General features: G+C 31.3%; 1 protein-coding gene across 1 annotated transcript; it reads left to right on the forward strand.

Moving 5' to 3' along the window:
* The first annotated feature begins 9,725 nt into the window (after positions 1–9,725).
* LOC121132420 (uncharacterized) lies at positions 9,726–11,407 on the forward strand. Its single transcript, XM_040727810.2, has 2 exons — positions 9,726–9,929; positions 10,016–11,407. The coding sequence occupies exons 1-2, from the start codon at positions 9,911–9,913 to the stop codon at positions 11,131–11,133; spliced, it is 1,137 nt and encodes a 378-aa protein (XP_040583744.1). The 5' UTR covers positions 9,726–9,910; the 3' UTR covers positions 11,134–11,407.
* Positions 11,408–23,501: the final 12,094 nt, after the last annotated feature.

Genomic DNA, 23,501 nt, shown 5'->3' on the forward strand with positions numbered 1-23,501 from the left:
TATACTCGTAAGTAGGTTGAGAAAATAAAAGCTTGTATCTTAAGCCACAGACTATTTGATGAAGTGGCAATGGTTTGTTTAAAAAAAAATATCTTTCCCAAGATTTACAAAATATAGCATTATTTTTAGCTTCGAAAGTTCTTAATAAGAGAAAAGAGCATAAATGATTTTCGAAGATACAGGTTTCCAGATTCAAAAAATATTTTAACCATTTATATGTACTTTTTTAATCATAGAAAATGCCTTGCAAATACAAAAAAAAAAAAAAAAGAATTGATCCTTTCTATAAAAGTCTAATAAATTCCTCACTCATGATCATAATAAAAACAAATATAGTTTGTATACAGCTTTATCATAGAAAAAGAGCATATTAAAAAAATTATATTTGAAAAATTATTTAAGATTTGTTGTTTGAAAGAAATATTCTTCTGTAATTATTACGCTATCAAGATTTTATAATAACTTATATAAACTGGTGCTTCTCTGTAGACCACAAAAACATAAATTTTGTACTACAAAGGTAATTTACATGTTTCTTAAAATAATAGTAATCTGAACCATTTGAATCCAAAGGCAAATATTTGTTGGATAGTGTAATTGGGTATTTGAGATAATTTTAAAATATTGGACGTTTTTTCGTGGATCGATAACAGGTAGGTTTTACCTCCAATATTAAAGGTCAAATACAAACCTATGTAACAGTATGAAGCAAAATAATGAATTCTAAAAGACTTGAGTAAATAATGAACATAGTTTTATATTATTTTTTGCACCATAATAACAAATTAATCCTTATTTTCATTTTTTAGCATATTTTTGATATTTATTCTTTCTAATATTTTTATTCTAATATCTATCATATACCGGGCATTTGAAAAGTCTTTGACCACATTTGACAGTAATTTACGAGATTTTATAAAGTTCCAATCAATTTTTTCCATTTATATAAGCCGAAGCTTGATTTCTTAGCTAATGAAAAAGTGTTGTATCATTGTTATATGTTAACTATTAATAAAAATGGAAGGGAAAAAGTTGGAGATATCAACCGGCCATAGCAACTCTATCATAGATAAGAGGCTTAAGGTTAAGCGTGACACAGTGTACAAGATCAGAAAGCTTGTGGATGATCGAAAAGCCTCAGGGATCGGCCTAGAAGTGGTAGACCAATAAAATTGGAACCAAAAAAACATAAATTTCTGACCCAATGATTTTTGGCCTCCCCAATCCCCTGATCTTAATCTCTGGGATTTTCAGTGGTTTGAATTGTTTATTTCTGGAGTGTATTAATAGAATAAGCTATCGAGATTTAAATATTACCTAAGCCAGAGTTTTATAAACTATTTATTTTTTACCAGCACAAATCCTGGTCTATGAAATATATTTGATAGACCATAATCTATTTCTATCTTTGTAAAAAGTTTTTAAATCAGTACAAAACTAAATAGATTGGTTAATAACTTTGTGCTCAACATATTATTGTTTGTCTAACTTGCAATCATTTATATTTACAATGGTTGTACTACTACCCTCATTATGGGTTATAGGTTGGCTAGATAAAAATTCATGCATTCAAATAAATAGGTTTTTATTAAAGAAATCCCATAAATTTAAACCTTTAAACTTTGCATCTGTATATATCAAAAAAAAGCATTTCCAGGTAAGCTATTAAGATTTTTTACCGGTTTATGACATGCATAAACAGAACATAGGTATGTACAACAACAAAAATTATCCAAATTTCAACCACAAATATTTATTTTAGAGGATAAAATTTATTAAATTTTGTTTATATGTAGAAATATATCTAATGTATAAAGTATGAATTAATTTTAAAGTCATAAATTCTTGTTTTTAAATAAAAATTTGGCTGTTTATAATCTTAAACTCAGTTTATTTTATTTTGGGTATTATGAAATTTATAATACAGTCAAACCTGGTATAACAGCCACTTTTTTTAAGCTAATCCCTACTCTAAGCCTCCATATCTAGTTTTCCATTTTAGAATTATTACAAAATAGGAAACCTAGTTTAAAAAGTCACTTACACAAAGAGGTCACTTTTTCTGTGTCCCTTGCCTGACCGCTAAATATAGGTTTCACAGTATTATTAAAAAAATGTACAAAATACACAAGTATTAATGATCATTGAACACAAAGAGTAATAAATCTTGTTCAACTTAAGTACCCTTGGGATCCCATCAAGGGCAGTTGCAACACTTTTTGTTTTGTCTCAATTCTTTAGAGCAAAATAAACTTTTTAAACAATTTAATCAAACCAATTGCCAAATCAACGATTTCATTCCATGTTTTAGACCCGTACTTTCAAACTCTTGGAAAAACTCAATAAGGGCGTGACAGGGCCTTTTGCAAGATTTTTTTCCGGGAAGGGCTTAATTTTATAGAAAAGATTTTTTCTTTTGGGAAAGTATTGGCTTTAAATTTTTTGAGTAGGGCCTCAATATTGACAAATAAATATTTATTAGAAAAGAAAAGTGAAAATTACCCGTTTTTCCAGTGAAATTTTTCATACAAAGTTATAATATTCAAATATTAATGACCAAAAAATTGTTGGTTCCTGTAAGTTCTTACAACCAACTCTCTGCAGACGTCCCTGGGCATCAAGTAACTCTTGGGAAATCAAATGATATGTTATTTAATAGAGCACCAGAATCAATTCATAAGTTGGGTGAAATGATGTCACATAATGATAAAAAAGAATCATGTGACTTTTTCCAGATATTGTCTTTCAAAAAAAGTACAATGCCCCCTCCCCCCCTAGATAATTTGAAGTGATATTTGCAGCCATCTAAAAAAAAATCCCCAGAATGGCTTGATCACTTCAAAATCATGTTAGTTGACGAGCAGCATTATTTGTAGAGGTGTATAAAACATGTTCTAAAAAATGGGAGCGGCTTTTTCCAGCTGGCAATCTGAACAAGATTTTTTATTTTCCAATGCTTTTGTCATTATTATTTAATTCTTGAAGAAAGAACATCTAAGTATAGAGTAATTAATAGTACGTCTGCTCAAGAAAGACTAAGAGTAACAATAATGGGAGTTATAAATTTAAGTCTTTGTTGGACTTGGAGTAGAATTGAAGATCGACATCGGAGTAATTCTAGCCCGTGTTTTTATTTGTGTTTATTTCCATACTCTCAAAGCTATTTGTTGCTGATCTAATAAAACGTCATGACAACTATAAAGCCGATCTCCTCCCAAACATTCTTCTACATTTTAGGGTTACCACATTCATTTTCTGTGGTATTTTATATCTACATACTGGCGGGACACATATTATGCCTCACTGATTATTTATTATACATACTTTATTTATTTGTTCTCTTGAAGGAAGTATCTAGGAATATTAATGTTATGTTGTTACATTTCAAATAGGTGAAAAAGTTTCTAAATTATATCTTCTACAATGAAAAAAAAGGCACATGATAGAACATCTCTATATTTCGTTTTCATGGTGATCCACTTGAATGAGTTAAATAATATTTCCTAAAAGATCAAGATTGTAAATTAATTACTGCTTTTTTATTCCCTAATTACCCAATTCTTTGCATTTATGGAAACTTTATTTAATAATTGTAATAAACTCTTCACAGCTTTACAAGAGATAACTGATTAGGGGGAGGACGATGTATAAACATTGACAGCCTTCAACAAAATACATTTTATATATTTGCATTTCCTTTTAAATACATAAATATATCATCAGCAGATATGCTGTCTCTCATATTTACATAATTATTTTTTATAACGTCATGAGCAAATTTTATTTTTATACGCCGCCTTTTATTTTACATTTTCAATCATATTCATAGTTTATTAATTAAATTAAACGATGTCTGTATATAAGTTTATTCATAATAAAGAAAAAGCTCTATTCAATTAATGGATAATAATTTTATATTTATTTTGTAAATGGAAAGACATCTTCACCTGAGGCAAATTTTCCATTTTCTTTGATATGAACATTTTTTCATCTGGGCTTTATTTATATGTAAGATGTATCAAAGATTATAATTTGGCATTTGAGTCAAATAAAAACAAAACAATAATATTTGAAAAAGAAAGATTTTGAAGATAAAATATATTTTGACGTATATATGCTTTAAAGTCGCTCCCCTAACAAGTTTGAACTATAATTAATGTAAGCAATATATTTGTAGTCCATCAAGGCAAAAACAATCTGGAATAGTTTTTCTTTAAAAAAAACTTGAACTTTACCAACTATTATATTTAAACATTTGGAGGTGCAGCAAATTGCAGTTGGAGTAGTCAAAATTGATCGTCAGAACAAATAAATGGGAAACTGACAGAATTTTATTGAAAGCCAATATTGGGGCCAATTTGAGTCTCTTAAATGAAATGAAGGTACTTACTTAACTATAACTAAAATTCTTGAGTATCTTGATTCATCCCACAAAATTTCATACGAGCCCTATAATGAACTAAAATATGTGTATGAAATATTGGGCTGTACATATATGTGAAGTAAACAATAAATTGGGAATTGGTCCTTCTCTAGTTTTTTTTTATGTTGACGCACCATATATGTACTTATAGGTAGGGATGTGGTTCTTGAGACAGGGCTGACGCATGCATTCCATGCACAAAGGGGCAAATCAGTGTCGTTAATGGTGAGACGGGATAATTTAACATATTTTCTACATAAGTATAGATATATGTTAAGGGGGCACACAGGTATAAGTGAGAGATAGGGGGGTTGTTTTTAGAGTGGGCGAGATCATTGGGATCATTTGGCCTGGATTATACAAATAGGACCTGCAAGGATTATATTTTTCATAAATTAATAAATATTTTCAAAATATAAATATTTATCAAAAATAAGGAGGATTAAAAAAAAGACTCGAAATTTCCTTCATAAAAAAATGGCTTTGGTAATGGAGCAAATATCTCCCTCGAAGATCCCCCATATATCACTGGCCTTGTCTTAGTAGGGCCCTTCAAAATCTTGCCCTACTCTTGATCCCGAGTAAGGTTGTTCTGTCCACAACTATACATATAGACTAAGAAGACTAACCGTCCATTTTTTACATTCTGTCCGGGGTGTTCAATGACTTTTTCAAATAGTTCATGAAATGGCCGGTAAAGCGAAATTAAAAATAACTAAATCACAGTATAGAAAAAGTAGACATATATTTTATTCGTAAAAATGATATGTTAATTTCAAAATATTAAACCTATAACTAACATTGATTGGGTCATTTTTTTGAAAACCTAAGTTGCATTTGTGATTATTTCATGTGTAAAGAAGTTATCTGTGTAAAGAAAAGAACAAAGAATAGCAATTAGAAAAGGAAAAACGGTTGACGCGTGTGCTTTTTCTTCTTTTTTATTCCTTATGTTATGAGTTGTGTGAGTGTTAGCATCTCCCTCTAAAAAAGAATTTTTGTCAATTTTGGTGAGTTAATTAATTTAAAAATACATAATAAAAGAAATAAATATGAATTCAAATATAATTATAATAACTTTCCTACAGTAATACTATTTCAAATGTAGAAGGTCTCCTCTTTATAGTAATAATTCATTTTATATTCCACAAAATCATATAACAGACAGCTGGTATTAACAAAGTCTTCATTCAGGTGTGCCATATGTCTTCTCTAGTATTCCATGGGTCACCCTATTATATATAGGTAGGTTATTAATAACAAAATGACATTCTAAGAAAAAGTTGAAAGGTTTCGTGACTAAAAAACTAAAGAAAGAAAATACTCATTGTACTCATAGATACAACCATTCATTGGTATGTATATATATAAATATATATACCTATATGCTTAACCATATTTGGGTGGATTATGGACTTTTATTTATTTTGTTATTTTATTAGTGTTCTCTCTCTCTTTTCCGTCTGTGAATAGGTATATGCGTACATTAATAATACTTTAAAACTTTCTCTTTTCTTCATCTCATCTCTCTTTTTATGATTATGATTATTATTTGTCTATATGGAGCCCATTATGAGGATCCATACGTACAATCATTACTTATAGCTGTAAAAATACATATTGAACAGACAGTGGTCAAATTCTAAAATCCCCATGATTTGGTAACAAATAGGATTGCAATAAATAGGCTGGTTTGTTTGTCGGCTTCTTTCAAATTTGGAATATGGGTAGTGCGGAAGAGTTGTCAATTTGTAGGATTATAACATATGCCATATTTTATTAACGGTGTCATCCATAGATTGCACATCTTGATCAAAATTTGACTAAAGGGCCTTTATTTAGTCCATAAAGATTCAAAACAAGATTCCTTCTTATATTTTGCATTAAGCAGTTTCAATAGACATACCTAAATTTTGTACAAGTTGTAACTTGTACAAGCAAATTGTAAAAGTTGCAATCCAAAAATGAGATGAATAATTTTAAATAAAGGATTTAAACTACATAGGATGAGGATTATGCAATTATTGAATATTCCATTGATGATGCATATGTTAATGCTGTAATTTTGGACTATTTTGATAAGAAATACTAAAATATAAGGTTAATGTGGCACACATTCAAGTTCAAATTCCCATAGTTATATAACTCATAAATAAAATTTTTAACCGTGTACTTTTAATCAAAATGAAATGATAATATCAGTTAATATTTGATAATTAGAATGACCAATTTTGTAATCAAGTAATACATTTAAGACTAAGAAATTAAAACGGGTCAATTTGCTTATACAAGTTACAACTTGTACAAACATCCCAACTTGTACACAACATATACAATATTACACTAATATAAAGCTGTTTATATATAAAGAAATTATAAAGTTTTTCCCTAGAGCCATTTTATAGAGCAAAACTAGAGAATAACTTTACATGAAAATGTAAAAAAATACTCGAAACTTCGTAATATCATTAATAATTTTTATAGTTTAGAAAAATGTAAATCAATATGATTTTAGTCAAACTAGAGGTAGTATCCAGCAATGCCCAGAGTTATTAAGCGTCGACGAAAATACAAATTTTGTTTTAATAATATAGAGGATAATTCTCCAACAAATTCTTGATGTTACTCTCCTGAAGAATAAAAAAACAGCTTGAAACAAAAGATTTAATATGATTTGAGGAGGCAGGGAGTACTTTAGCTCTTTTTTCCTTATACTGTACTAGTATATGATCAGGGATCATTAAAAACAGTACACCGGATGTATGTTTTTCATACATTTATACATATAACATTTGCTTTATTAATAAAGATAATGAATAATGATTTACCTTTATTGTAGATCAATGACATTTTGCAGTGATTATTTTCATACCACTTGACAACCTTTCTGCACTGGCCGTAATCGAAATTCGAAAAAAAGTTGGTAAACAAACCTTCCTGATGTATACAATCATTGCACATCATACCAAATGTATATATGTATACTTTGGAACAACCATTCACGGCACTTCTATTCATCCTTCAAAAGAATAAAGAACAATAAAATAAGAAAGAAAGAGAGAAAGAAACTCTTGGTTGATGAGCCGAATAGAAAACAAGAAAATGAAACAAATCAACCAAAAAGATGATGCGCTTCTCTCCCTTAATTAAATCAAAGAGTTTCCGCAGTGTTAAGATTCTTATCCCTTCCAGGAAATAATAACATGTAATTATTATCATTAGTAATAATGAGAATAATTATGTGACTACCTATAATCAACAAGTTTAAAAGCTCTATTTCTAAAAAGAAAAACAAGGAAGTCAAGAAAGCTCCAATGTAAATTAATTCAATTTCAACATACAGTCTGGTTCTTAAATTTGGTTCTTTTTTCTCAAAATGTTGGGAGAGCATAGTTCAAACATGTTCTTTTTGATGTACATATAATGAATAAATATAATGTTTATGGTATACTGATCAATGATTCCGCATCAACCTTAAAATTTTTAAACTTCATTAAAAAATAGTCAACATAAAATATGACAAAATAAAGCAATTTATAATGAATAGCTATTTGATGAATAAAAAATATTGAACAAGATATAATATAATATCAATTTATCAAAAGAGTGGTTCATAAAATCCAATTTAAAAAAAAATCCCAAATATAAATATGTCTCATAACGCCAAGCATTTAATGACAACATAAGATCCATTAAAATATTCAATTATCAACAGTATTATTTAGTATATCATATACGATTGTTTTTACAGGTGATGTAGCCAGTGACGTCATTAACCCTCCCACCATGAAATCATACCTATATATGTAAACCTATTTATACAAATAATTATATTACGATGCTGATAATTTTAACCACCCCCCAACAAATAATGAAAGCTATCAACACCCTGGATGTACTACGGACTAGTGGATGACTACATATTTTACGTATCAGCAGAATTGTAGCCAGATCTATATCTAAGGAGGAGTGGGGGGCACTCCAAATTCTAAGGGGGCCGTGATTTTTTTTTTTTTAGTTTTGACTAGTTACATTTAACAATAAAAAAAATTATTGACATTTTTGGATGTTTTATAATATTAGAAGGAACAATTTATTAAAGATTTATATTAAGCTCAATAATTTTTGTTAAAGGTCACTATTAGCAAGTTTTAGTGTATTTAAATTATGTTTATGTTTATATTACTGTTGGGATGGTACGGTTCCCGAATGCTACTCCCCGTAGTTAAGGCACTGTATACCACATAATGCTTATCAATTAGTTATTGAATTCAAATAATTAAAAAAATACAGCATTTATTTATCTACTGCCATTTTATTATACTTATTACAAGTACTGAAAGTCATAAATTTCATTTTGGGGAATGCAACTTGTACAAATTTGGTTTATGCAAGTTACAACTTGTACACAGCAAAAAAAGATACTCATTGATGTAAATATATACTGAAAAGATAAATCAATCAAGAAGGGTTCTTCTAATTTTTGGTTTTTTTTTCTCTTAAATTATATTATGATAAATATATTTTGGATCTCAAGGATGAAAAAGTCATCCTCCATGTATATTTGGAGAGGGGAAAAAAAGTTTGACGTGGTATATATATTTTGTTTTATTATTTTATGAGGGGGTTTGTGTGCCTTTCTAGAGAGACTGCAACTGCTTCTTCTTTTACTCTATGTTACCTTCAAAGATATATCTATAAGGTACATAAAAACATAACATAAATAAATGGAATCCATAATGACTTCATGTCTGTAGAAAAAACACGAATAAATAATAACCATCGATATTTGCATAAATAGTAGCCTGCCTGCCTCACCTTCAATATCTATGCAAATAGATATTTTTGTACCTATATAAAAATAGTTGTAGGTAAGTATAATCATATGCATATATTGTTATTTGTATAATATTTAATGTCTTCCGCTAAGTAGCGAAAGGGCTTCCGCAGACGACGAGAAGTAGTGACTTTTTTTCTCTCTCTCTAACTGCAGCAAACAGCCATACAGTAGTTGTATTAGGCATGTACCAACTCTCAGAAAGAGGGAAAATAAAAAGAATAAAAACGGGCGGTTCTTGAAGTAGGTCTTTTCTCCAATGAGGAGGTAATCGTGGTAGCGAAAAACGGTGAACCAATGGTAGGCACTTGTGTGGTTACTTCTTCTCCTTCTCTATTTTTTAAAAAGTAGAATGGTAGTTATTCTACGGGTAGTCAGAGCGCCTTCCGAAATAAAGGGAGCGCCCGTAAGAAGTAGCTAACTACCTAAAGAAAAGGAACCAAGAGTTGGGGGTCCTCTCTCTCTGTTCCTTTCATTAGTAGCAAAGTTTCAACTACCGCTCATTTCAGTTTCAAGTAGAACTTCCATCCACCTAGAGCGTATTCATTATTACTCCTACTACTTACGACTACCAGTACTACTACTCCCAATCTCCTCATTGAATCCTAACAATACACCTACCAAACGACAATTTTTATATAAGATCCTCCATGGACATTAAACACAAAGGTAATAATGCTCAAACAGACAATTACACCTACCATAGTAAATGAAACATAATTAATAACTTGAAATTTTTTGTTTAAACATTTTAGTTCCTGAATCTGATCATGGTATAATAACTCCACCAAGAACGCCCACTGAACAATTAAAAGCATTCGGTTTTGAGTCATCTTTTTCTTCTATGGAACAATCCAAGTTTTCACCTCCGTCAACTACATCCTCTCCAAATATGATTCTTCCACCCACATACAACGCTCTATTCTCATCACATCCTCATTTCGCAAGATCTTACCATCATGAAATGGAGAGATCCGCATTCTCTCAAGTTCTTTCCTCCTCACCACCCAGGAGTCCTGAAGACAATTCTTCTTCTCTGAAACCACCAAAGAGCTCCTCTCGATTTGACTACTCAAATCTTGCAAGTGCTGCCTCAAACTCCCCACCTCTACCCCCTACACCTCCCTTTATTCCCCGCCTTGGACTCCCACACACATACGGACTTCCATTTCTTATGCGCCAATGGCTAGGATCTGCTGTCGCGGCAGCAGCTGCTTCAGCTCCATCGCAAACTCCTCCAACTCCCAATTCCAGTTCAGCCTCACCCATTTACAACAACCCTTCAGCATCACAACCACCTCCTCCATCCTACGACTCAAGACTCCTTCGCACCTCTACAGGAAGAGCCTCCAGACCAAAAAAGAGATTCATCTGCAAATACTGTAACCGCGAGTTCACAAAATCTTACAATCTTCTCATCCATGAACGCACGCATACAGATGAACGGCCATACTCTTGTGACATTTGCGGAAAAGCTTTTCGTCGGCAGGATCATCTCCGTGATCATCGTTACATTCATTCCAAGGAGAAACCCTTTAAATGCAACGAGTGTGGAAAAGGATTTTGCCAATCTCGGACACTTGCGGTGCATAAAATCCTTCACATGGAGGAGTCCCCTCACAAATGCCCCATTTGTCATCGGCATTTTAATCAGAGATCTAATCTTAAAACGCATCTCCTTACACATACAGATATTAAGCCAAGGCAGCTCCTTGAAATTGCAGAGAGGTCTCAGAGTAAAAAAACCTGTGTTAAAAGTGGTGGCGGTTCATCCAGCCATAACAGCAATACCTTGTCTTTTCCCAGTTCAAAGTTACCAGTGAAAACCGAAACCAAAAGTGGATTCTCCATTGCGGAGCTTATAAAAAAATAAGTAACTTCGTCATCATCCCTCACTCACTTCCTTCAATACATCTGTAAACCTTTCTTTACTCTGTCTCGTTTTTTATCTATCTTTTAGTATAGAAATACAAATTGTTTTCCCTTCTTAGTATTTATGTAATGTTACTTCATATAGCTTTAAAATATAAAAAAGTAATAAAAATCAATACTTATTCTAATAATAATATTATATAAAAACATTATGAGCCACCCTTTGAGTTCTAAAAGCTGTGCCATACAATAAAATATATATGCATCTACCTATACATATATTGACTTATCATTTATCTTGCTAATTGCTTGCCCTTAAAGGCAATTAAATTCCTTGGGTTATTGATTAAATATCAATTTCCTAACTTTGAGCCGTTGGTCATTGAGAGAGTCCTTTTACTTTTAAAGGCATGTTCTTGGATCTTGGGAGGTCCAAGAGTAATAAAAATTATGATTACAACTACCTTTCTTTTACTCTCCACCTAAGTAGAGCCTTGAAAGAAGAAGAAATATGTGGATTGGGGATGCGTTATGAAATAGATCACAATTTTTTTTGTTAAATAACTGTTACTGATTTTCACATTATAAGGAGTAAAAATAAATAAATATAATATTTCCTCTACGAATTTTGAAAAAAATTATTCAAAAAAGTATTTGAGCCACTCATGGGTAGTTCATCCATCACTACATCACAATCATTATGGAAGTTAAAATTATTACTATATTGCCTTCTTTGTCTTCTTTTAAGAAAAAGAAGATGACATATTATTTACTACCGTCCGTCCCCAATTAGGTTACTTCTCAGGTAGGTTACAGAAAATGTGTTCCAACTTGCCAATTCTCTCTCTCTCTCTCTATATATATATATTGAACATACAAATTTGACCATAATAAAGTAGCCAAATATCTTTGTATACTACTCGCATAGTTCAAATTCCAAAATTAGTTTATTGCGTAATCAGTTGATTAGAGTTTTGCCCTTAGAGAAAATCCCCTTAAAGTAAAAAAACCTTCCCTTCTTGGTTGTCATCAACTAAGAGGTGATAAACCTATTGTGGTTTACTATTTCAGGGGAAGGAGGGTTTTGGCCTCTAATATAATTTTAAGTCATGGTATAAATCTGCCTATAAATTATGAGTAACTTCAATCAGGACCCTCAATAAAACACCCTGGTTACTACCTTTCCATTTTGTCAAGAAAATCATGAGCAAGAATGTGATACAAGTAAGTATTTGATGGAAAATCTTAGTTGCACCATGATTACGGCCCTGCTATTTTGTCGAGAAAATCCTAAGCTAGAAACTGACATAAGTATGTAAATATTTCAAGATCTTTGATATAAAATCTTAGTTTTACGAATCTTTGATGAAAAATTTGATTTCAAGGTCATTTGACAATCCTTTTAAGTGAGATAATTTTTCAGGAATGATAATCGAATAGGTTACTCATTGATCAAACTATGGATCAAATTGATAGATTTTTTGTTGTGAAGGATCTCAATCTCAAGAGACGACGGGTTAAAGAGGTCAAAAAATAACATTTAACCGTCTTCACATTTTTTTTATCTTTCTTTAAAAAGCCTTTCGGGGAATTTTATAGTTCTATTTATTCCATGATGTTATATGTGTCTGCTGTGTACTCGTATAGGTATGTACATACATCTAATTTTTCTTTCTTTATCTCCAAGCCTAGGGGCATTTGATAAGCCATAGAGATCGCATGCAGAAGAGCGCATTCCAAGATACAGATAATTTGTTCTCATGAGGAAATATATCAAAACGAAATAATTTCGTGTTGGTCTGATATGGTAGTACTTACAATGTTATGTACGAGTACCTATATCAAGAGATCATACTTATCATCAATGACCAATGCATTACATCTCTGAAAAAGATTTGTAAATTATGTCGGGCTTAGGCAAAACACATTAACTGATTTTTTTTTTGAAAAGTTACTTTGTGATGTTTATGCGACTCCCTGATATTCAAAATGTCTTTTGTAAATTTAAAAAAAAAATCATCCTTTTTAGAACAGGGATCAAAAACCTATGGCTCGCAAGCCAGATGTGGATCTTTTGACGACTGCATCTGGCTCACTGTCAAATCTTTAATAAATAAAAATATTCTAACAACCCTGCTGATAGCTTATGATCAGTGGGGATCTAGGGGTTCTAGCCCCCTGAATTTTTCAAGGTTTTTTTTTTTTCTAAAAAAGGCCATTCGGGCAAATTATATAGTAATCAAAAATTTTAATTTTTTTGATTTAAAGATTCTAAAATTCCAATCCCCGCCCAAAAAAAGTATACATCTATTATCCTGAGGACGCCGCTGGTTATAGTTCTGATTTCCTATTGCGTGAATACAGTATGAAGGTTATACTTTATCAATAAAAATTCATAGACTTATTGTACTTTAAAAGTGTTGGTCTTACATAAAATGCACACATTTACTTACATTTAGTGTTAGACATATCGTATGACTCTCACAGAACTAAAATTTAAAATATTTAGCCTTCATGGATCCCAATATATGTTATTCGTTGGACAGAACATAACACTTAAGACCAAACTTTTCATCATTTGTTAAAATGGAAGTTAGCGTGTTTTGCATAAACAGGGCAGAATTAATGCATAATTTCAACTTTTTCAAATTTTAAAGGAATTTCCTACCATAAATAATCTCATAAAACATTGACTTATAATTTATAAATGATCTTGACAATAAGCCACTGGGATATTTAACCTGTAGGTGTGCAAAATATGTATAACCAAACAAATTGTATGCAGACTTGATTGTCTTATTGACAATTATATTTTTAAGTCATAAGAGGGCGTAACTCCATAATTACGTATATACCTACTTGGAATGTTAAATATGACTTGTTGCATGGGTGTACCTATACCTATTTCTTATAATACCTACCTTCTCCAAAAGCCTCGATACAACTGTATACATATAAATATTTCAAAAAAATATTTAAGTATATTTAAAATTTGAAAGTAGTGCATCGATACTTGGGACAAAGATAATCCAATATCATAATATTCCATAAATGGTCAATATATTAATGATGTAATTGCTGACTTAAAAAAAAATTATTAGTAATGTGTGACACATTGTAAAGTTCAAATATTCACATAATATTTATATGATAAATGATTAATTTTAATAGATAAAAATAAAATGATAGTTTTAATTAGTAGAGTGTAATTAAAAAGACAGAGGTTGTAATCCAATGTTGCATTATGAAATGCAAAAATTGTAACTTGTACAATCTGCTTCTACAAGTAGCAACTTGTACCCAACGTATAAATATAAGTATTTGGCTTTCATCTATAAATCCTTGATTGCTCTGATACCTTTATAGTTTTCGTTAGGTCGAACCAATTTGGTCTGGACCTATGGCATAGTAAAATGCTGGTAAAAACAAAAGTTCAGAATTTATAATTTCATTTACAAATTTATAATAAGGATTCTTTAAAGGAAAAAATAATAATAATAATGTGTTACATATGTCCTTTTAAAAAATATATTATTATTTTTCAGTAGACGGTTCCAGAGTCAAATATCAGTCCGAAAAAAATTACTCAAACCCGTATTTAATTTTTCTTGTACCTAATCTCAACACTAAGATACATACATGACTGACAAAAGTCCAGTGGTCTAAATACAATATGATCTGTTCCTTCCATAATTTTTTTCTTCAAAGCAATACATTTGTAGGTTAAAACTACTAATTTTGACCTCTTTATTAACATTTTATCTGGAAAAAAGAGCTTACATTAGTTTTTGATACTCTCGAAACGACAAAGAATTCAAATGATAATTCTATAATAAAATAATTCCGAATATTATTCAAAGACGGTTGCAGTTCGCACGAGGTCAGAATATATATATATAAACCTATACAGAGTTAGCAAATGCTATAAGTAAGGTTATATGTGGCTTTGAATAATAATAAAAGCTTATAAGAAAGGATTCACGCTGAGGTTATGGCTCCCCTCGAGTGCTTAATGAGCGAATTTCTGGACCCTGTGTTAAGAAAAGTAAGATTATTAAAGTCGTCATAGGAAAGGTGGGAAAAGAAAATACCATTTTAAAAGGAGTGGAATATTAAGTAACCCATATTTTGAGTAGAAAATAAGTTTTTCATATTATTAAAAAATATTCTGATTTGCTTGAGCGCACAGTACAATATGTACCATACTTTATTAGAGAAGATGAATATTTATAACAATTATGATGTTGGAGAATGATCCAGGTTCTTTTTCCCACAGACCCCTGAAGGATGACCTCTCATTGAATTAAAACAAAAAAAATTTACATGTATCTATGTAGAATAAAGAGATGAGTAGAATGAGAATTTATGGTTTTATCTCTCTTTCTTTAAATATAAGAACGATGGGCATAACAACATCAAACCAACCCATCAAGCAGTTATTTTTTGCCTCTGGTCTTTTCCATACCCTTAACAACATTCCATAGTCAATTGTCTATAACCATTGGAATGCGAAGGAAATACTAATATAATACATTCAAATTGTTTAATTATTTTATTTCACAAAAAAAATCTTAAATAAATTAAAAAAATAACAACGCTGTATGTCCAGGAGTTGTCCATTACATGCTTTTAATGATTATTCCCCCCCCCCCCTTCTTCTTGTGATTTAGTTCTTTTTTATTGGCCAATCAATCCTTTTTTCTTTCCTTCCTTCCCCCTCTAACGTTTCCTTGTTATCTTATATCTAGTAGATATATAAGTTATATATCCATAAAACAATCAAGGGCCAACAATTAATTTTGTGGCTAGAAATTCTTCACCTTTTTGAATGATAAGAAAAAAAAATCTTTATAGGTATGTGGGTTTATTAGTTTTTCCTTTGTTTCTAAACAATAAAAAATTAACAATATGTATACACAAATAGGTACGTATGATAATTATCGTCATTAATAAAGAACCATATACAAAATAGGTAGAGTAGTGAACATATCAGGGAAATGATTAATTCACATTGGTCCTTCATATGGGATGTAAATTCTCTATAAATTTAAAGGTTTTTGTGTATCATAAATTGCACCCAGTGTTTGGCTACCAAGCTCACTGGACCTCATCCCATGGACTTCTTTGTGTAGAGTACAGTTGAGTGACAGACTAATAGATCCTCCTGTAGCACAAAATTTGAGCTGATACGTTTAAAAGGAAATGGTGCTTGCCGTTAATGCTATAGAAAAATTTGACTGCCGATGATGTTATTTCCATGTTTTCATTTTCGACTCTTTCATCCCACTCCACCCCAGAAATGTCCTAATAAAAAATAAGAACATGGAAATAGTATTCTGTTAATTAATTCTACAAATTTCTGGGACAAGACAAACCCTTATACTACCGCCCCCCAAAAAAAAAAAAAAACCCCTACAGAAAACCCCCTTGTAATTGAATGTGAATGCTTCTTGCTTGTTATCCATGTTTAGTAAAAATTAAAAAAAATACTAATATCAAGTTTGGTACCGGAAACGATAAGAAATTGTTTGTACCGCGGCAAAACTAATGTACATTATAAATGTTTTCTATAACCAAAAATCAGCATCGAAATCGTTTTTGATTTGGTGGCCTATACTTTCAATCGGCACCTTAGATAATTGACTCTATGAAACATTGATATTTTCGATAGGGTTGTATTGTTCCTTCATAGTGAACTTAAAATCAAGGAGTCCTTCATATTGGTAGACGCAAAAACGTCCGTAATTGAAAATACCCTATACAAGACATTCTATTATTATAGTAAAGTACCTCGGCATTTCAATAGAATTAGTTTATAAATTCTTTTGAGTATCTTTAAAGAACGAGAAAAGTTTGCCATTATTGTGTATTTAGGCCAAATTAAAATATTTGTCATTGTTATTTATGTTAGGTCCAATATGGTCAAGATTAGTTGATGATGACGTCACTAACTGATATCTACGATGAAGTCATTTAGCAAGGATTGTTCAATGAGATTACCTTTACGCCTCATTTGGATGACTTATTGAGATATAGGATGGACGTCAAATTTTTGGAAGTCCTACTATATATTTTAAAAATATATTAGGATTTTGACACAAAAGTGGGGAAAACTTTGTGTCTGAGCTCGATCAAATCTTCGTACTCTGTAACTTTCATATGAGGAAATACGCTTTTGTACTTGCCACACTAGTTGGTGCTGTGGTTTAGCAGGTTTTAAGCAATTATGGTTTTGTATACATAAAAAAATCCATCATAGAGACATAGCAGAAAAACAGTAGGGGAAAACGTTCAGAAAATCAATAGAGTTGGAAAATACAATAATGTTAAGGCACTCCCTGTTTAGACATGGAGTATGGAAAAACGGCAAACTTACAAAGAATTCCTCTGTTTTTTGTTATATCTTACGGTAAAAATCAATTCGGAACTCGACTGCAGCGACGCTTTTCGTGGCTCCTTTTGGAACGCCTTAGCGTTGAGTCCCAGATTCTACTCTATGTACTAGATAGAGCAGTGAGCAATTCAAAATAATTTATAATTTGTCCAAAGACGCAGAACAATTAATATATAATGCGTACATTGTACCATCTTCAAATGAACTCTATATAATACATATTTAGTGATGAAAATCCTCTGTATTTTGGGCATATTGGAAAAAAAGAAACCCAAAAATCAACATGGTAACTCTAATAATTTGAAAAATGTTTTAGAGGAGAGTAGCTTAAGAGTCATGACGTTTTATTAGATCCGCTACAATAAGCCATGAAGAGGGATGAAGGATAGAAGGAAATAAATAAGAACATTGGGAAGAATTACTCCGATGTCGATCATCAGTTCTAATCTGAGTTCAATGACGACTTAAAATTATAAATCAGCCATAAATCCTCAAGGTTTATCTCCATTTTTACGAGATACACGAACATTCCATCAGGAACTGGACGGAACTGTTTTCCTCAGTCTCAAATAAATACCGACACAACACTCATACATACATATGTTTTTCGATCTTAAGCATTAATGAACTGAATCTCTATTGAATATTCGTTGAAAAGCACAAAAAAGAAGAAAACTCAAAACCCTAATTAACATTCTTAGGGCCCTTTCACACCTCTAAAAATCCCTATTGTATTTATTCACTACGTCATTTTCTAACCTTGAGAGTGTGAATTATTTGCAGTAGTACAGTTTATTTCTTCTATGTGAGGCTGTTATTTCTGTAGTAGTAGTCGTAGTAGGAGACTGACTACAAAAGATCCGTTGACAAGGAATAAAGAAAAGAAGAGTCCAAAGAAAGGAACGAAAGAAAAAAAAATAAGAAAAAATATTGGTATGCAAAAGTTAATCTAAATTTTTTTCTTTCCTTGACTGACCGAGGCACAGCGGGAGTGATTTTTCTACTTCTAACTTCTTTGGTCATTTCGATATTTAATTTTCCACTCAAACAAGAAGAAGAAGAGAAAAATACCATTTAATGTATTAGTAAAACATCAAAAAAAAAAAAAAACTAATATTATTATTCTTGTTTTTCTTATTATTTTAACTAATCAATACGCACATACACAGAAAATAATGGTATTTCACTTTTTCTCCAACATGGAATTTGACCTTCTGTATTTTTTTAAAACTCTATGTATATATGTATGTAATTGGTTCGTTATTGGTTAGCACTGTATAGGTATATGTGAATAATAATTATCTTCATGTCTTATTTATTTCCATTCTAAAATTTGTTGAACAATATCGAACAATGAATCACCTATAAGACAGTCATTTGTAAAAACGATGCTTCCAATTGGTCTTCAATAGAAGAATTAAAGATTTGACAAATTTCTATATTTTTTTGTTGAAATAAAATAGTTTTTAAACACCAATCTCTGTTATTTCCTTTCAAATCCTAATTTGAGTACTTCACTGGAGTGTTCAGACACTCAACATTAAAATTAATATTTTAGAAAAATAAGTAAATATTTGCCCTTTACAGTTGATAATTCGTAAAATAAGCATTTGTGAACAAATGGAATACTTTTTAGGCTATACTCGTGAATTCATTGTATTAAATATTGTAGATTGTTGAGAATAGATTATTCCTAAATTACTGGAATACTATTAAATAAAGTATGTATCTACAAAATAAAAGATATCCCATTTCCATATTCATCGTTGGAGTGGATAAATAACAAACATTCTTTGAAAACTAAATAAATAATTTCAGAATTTGTTAAAATCTCAGAATATAATGAAATACTATTCCCTCCAGCCCCCTCCCCAAAAATAAGAACACACCAGTATACAGAAAATATATGAAAAATTAAGAATTTACATACAGGGTGGGGATTTTAATCTTGAACTATCTCAATATCTTAGGAACCCTGAGACTTATGTTTATGAAGGTGTGCTCATCAGATTTAGCTGACAAAATTGTTTAAGAAAAAATACAAAATCCTGGGAAGTCCTTCCAATACAAAAACCATGGGGCTATTATTGTGTACCTCCAAGCTGGTTGAACGCTCAAGGATATAAATAACTCCGTGGAGAATGAAGTTAGGGAACCTAAATTGATGTTAACTGAACATGTTAATATTTTAAATTTGTACAATTTGTCCAAATTTGGTAATTGGAATCGGATGTATTCAGGAAAGCTCACGTTTGAAAGACCTTTATGCTTTAGGCAAAGGAAATATGACCTCCAAACTCCCCCGATCTGAGCCCATTGGACTACTATGTGTGGAACGTCTTGGAGAGAATGCAACGGAAGAGCCAAATATTTGTGAACTGGTGAGCTAATTTTGGGAAGTAAATTATATTATACATTATCCTTAAATTTTCCAGATTTTAAATCCCCATCCTATGGCAAATGTTGATGAGGAACTCCTTGCCCGTGTTGGCTACTGTCTTTAGAATGGAAGCCTGTAAGGAGCCAATGTATTATGTGCACACTTATTGGACTCTCTCTCCAAGACGTAGTAGTATAAGTGGTTCAGATCTGATGAGCTAGGAGGAAACATGTACATTCATTTTAATCGCATATTCCATTAATTTATTATCAGTTATTAGCTCAAAGCGATCATGAATATTCTTTGCAGGTGTTCCCTAACATCTCATATGCCTTGAACATTATAAACAGTTGATTTGGGAGCTTTGTAAACTCTTTTAGGGGTACATCTAGTACGGAGGCACACAATAACGGCCGTACAGCGTTCACATAACAAGGATTTCGTATTTTACCTTATACAATTTTGTCAGCTGAATCTGATGAGTACACTTTTATAAACCTAGATCTCAGGGAGGTCAAGATATTGAGGTATAAACTAGCTCCAGATTTAAAATTCCAACCTTGTATATATATGTACTTAGTCAATATTCTTACATATCTAAGGCGTAATTAAAGTATCTTATAAGTATTGGTTGTTTATAGCTCCATAGGAATAAACTGCATGAATGGTTGATATCCATGATGACACCTTTTAAAAAATAATTTTTCTTTGCATCTGATACAAACGTAGCCTAATGGTTTGGGAAGGGATGTCAAAATTTTTGCAGTACATTTATCTCTAATATTTCAGTAAACATACTTAATTCCTGCATATGCGTAAATTTAAAATTTAAATATTTTACAAAGTTTTTTGCTTCACAAGTGCTTTACAGAGGTGTGTAGTTGGACTCAAGACTTCCAACTAGACTTGATCTCAGTAACAAAGACTCGCAACACGAGTTCGACTCGAAACCTACTTGATCGTGAACGCAGGAAAAGCCGACATACTATGGATTCTACAGATATTATAATTATGGACTTAAAACGTGCTCAAAGTAAATCTAAGAACTCGAACATTAATCGTTGAAATGTTTTTGAAGTTTTGGAACTTGTGAGCAAAGACCTGAGTCTGGTAGTAAAAAGACTTAACACAAATATTTAAGATAGTATGTATTTAACAAAATAAAAATATCCACATACAATTATGTTCTAAATAATACTTATATACTTAATATGGAGAAGTGACTTAATGTAGATACATAAATAATAATATGTGTGTAGCCACATAAAGGGCTTTAGAAAAAGGATATTATGGCTCTAAGGAAAAGAATAGAAGAAACCCTATTAGAGTCGAGTCGTACATGAATTTATTGTGAGTTTTTTTGTTTTGTTTTGTAAAATATACTTTTGTCTTTAAAGAAATGGTGTGTTCTTTTCTCACGGCTTGAAATGCATGTTATTTTAATGTCCTAATTTACAAACTTCAAATAATATATACATATATGTACCCCAAATAATCATAATAATGGTAATAATTATATAAAAAAAACATATCATAAAACACTATCTGGTTAGGAACTATAATTAGGGGCATTTCAACTCTTTCCCCCCATTTGTAACTCTCGAAATAATATTTAAATATTATATATAAATTCTACATAGTCAAAATAGACTGTTAAACCCCTGTTCTTTTTGAAAGTGGCATTGAAGATGTTTTAAATGCCATTTTTTTATTTTGTACAATCTGGATGTTAATTATACATTATCGTATCAAATAGAGGCAAGGACTTTCTTTTAAACAAACTTCAAATGTACATTTCGCTTTATTAAAAAACTGAGTAAATCCTGACTCAAAAGTACATACACTCATAGTTAGATAAGTACTGAGAGCCATTTAAATTTCACTTTCTCATGATGCTCTTTTCTCTCCAACTTGTGGTTTATTATTATTATACCTAACTAGTTACACATATTAGGATTCATCTACATCATTCTTATTACCTCTTAAAACTACTGCCCTCGAGGATGACGAATTCGACCCTCGGTGGTCTTGATCTCAAGAGAGATTTTAATTAGAGTAGTTTGAATTGATCTCCCACCACTCGCCTCTATATTTTGATTTTGAATAAATCTATGAGCTTATATATGTATATGTACATAATAAAGCAGCAGAATATAAAAATAGTTTTGACACTCACGCCGAACAGCATGAAATATGGCCATGGTGATTAAGAGCCTCTCTATTGCTTTTCCATTTACATACAATATTAGTACACGCAAAGGAATTTTTTATACCTACATATTTTGATTCGTGCTGAGGGTAGCCTCCATGCCCTTTTCTTATACATATATATCTTTTTTAATTCAATTATGGCCTCAGTGGAATGTTTGAAAAGTGGGGACGACTTCTTAGGAGGAAGATGGTAGAGCCTCAGGGTATCGATATATTCATTGTTGATATCTATGGGATACAATGTATAAGTATCTACACGCACACCAAGGATCTGACCTATCTAGGTATACAAGTATGGTCTGAAAAGTTTCCAATCTAACAAAGATACATAATATTTTTTCGCAATTTATTTTTTCATTTTTCAACATAGTCTTCTTTTAATTCTACACACATCTCCCAGCAATGCTCCAATCTCTGTAACCTATCAAAATAGTAGTCGGCATTTTTCTCAGCAAAATAATAGTTCAAGAGACACTTTTTGTTTTTGGCTCAATTACTCATAGTTGGGTTGACTTTGACGGTTCAAATTTTAACACAAGTCTTTATACTTATATGTCTGCCATTGTTTGAATCTATTTAAGAAATAATATTAATGCAGCTTGATAATCAATCTTGCCCATTTTCACAAGAAAACTCTTACATCAACTCACCCAAACGACTGTTACATAACAACTGTGTGTCTAAAATGTCTGAAACTTTGGTGAGTAACTGTCAACAGATAGTTATTAGCTTTTATTTACTAGTGCTGCCATCTTCACGTAAGGTCGGAAACTTTCCCGGCCATGCTCGTATGTTAGTGTTGAGAATCGGTCTAAGATCGAATTTTTAAATTGATTCGATTTTAAATTATTTTTACAAAAACCTTTCTGGACCGATATTTTAGTCCAGACTAAGGGTTAGAACCATGGACCAGAAACAAAATAATAAATCCTTATTTTAGATTTACGTTTAGAGCAAACGCAGACCGAACTAGTTGGGTCAAACAAAAATTAGCAGGTTCTCTTACTAGTATAGAATTTTCAGATCGAAATGCAACACTGGTGTTGTTACAATCCTTATTTTGGATGGAAGACTGCGCTCTCACCCAGCTCAGTCTCAGTCCAGTCAAGTTCAGTCCTGCATATTAGTTTTAAAACTTATAAAGTTATGTTTCTGAGGATGTCACTCAACTGTTTTTCTTCTTATTTTAATTAATTCTTGTACTAACAGTCAGACGGTCTTAGGGACTGATAGGAACGGTCCTTAGACTAGACTGGATGGAAGAAATTATGACTGAAATAACACTACGCAACACTAGTATATGTAACTAAATGTACCTAGAACAGTCGTATCGAAATTGAATTAATGACAAACTCTCCGTTGTCCACCCTTCTTTTGCCTACGT

This window comes from Lepeophtheirus salmonis, chromosome 2 (assembly GCF_016086655.4).
Source record: "Lepeophtheirus salmonis chromosome 2, UVic_Lsal_1.4, whole genome shotgun sequence".
In the NCBI taxonomy this organism is placed as follows: domain Eukaryota; kingdom Metazoa; phylum Arthropoda; class Copepoda; order Siphonostomatoida; family Caligidae; genus Lepeophtheirus; species Lepeophtheirus salmonis.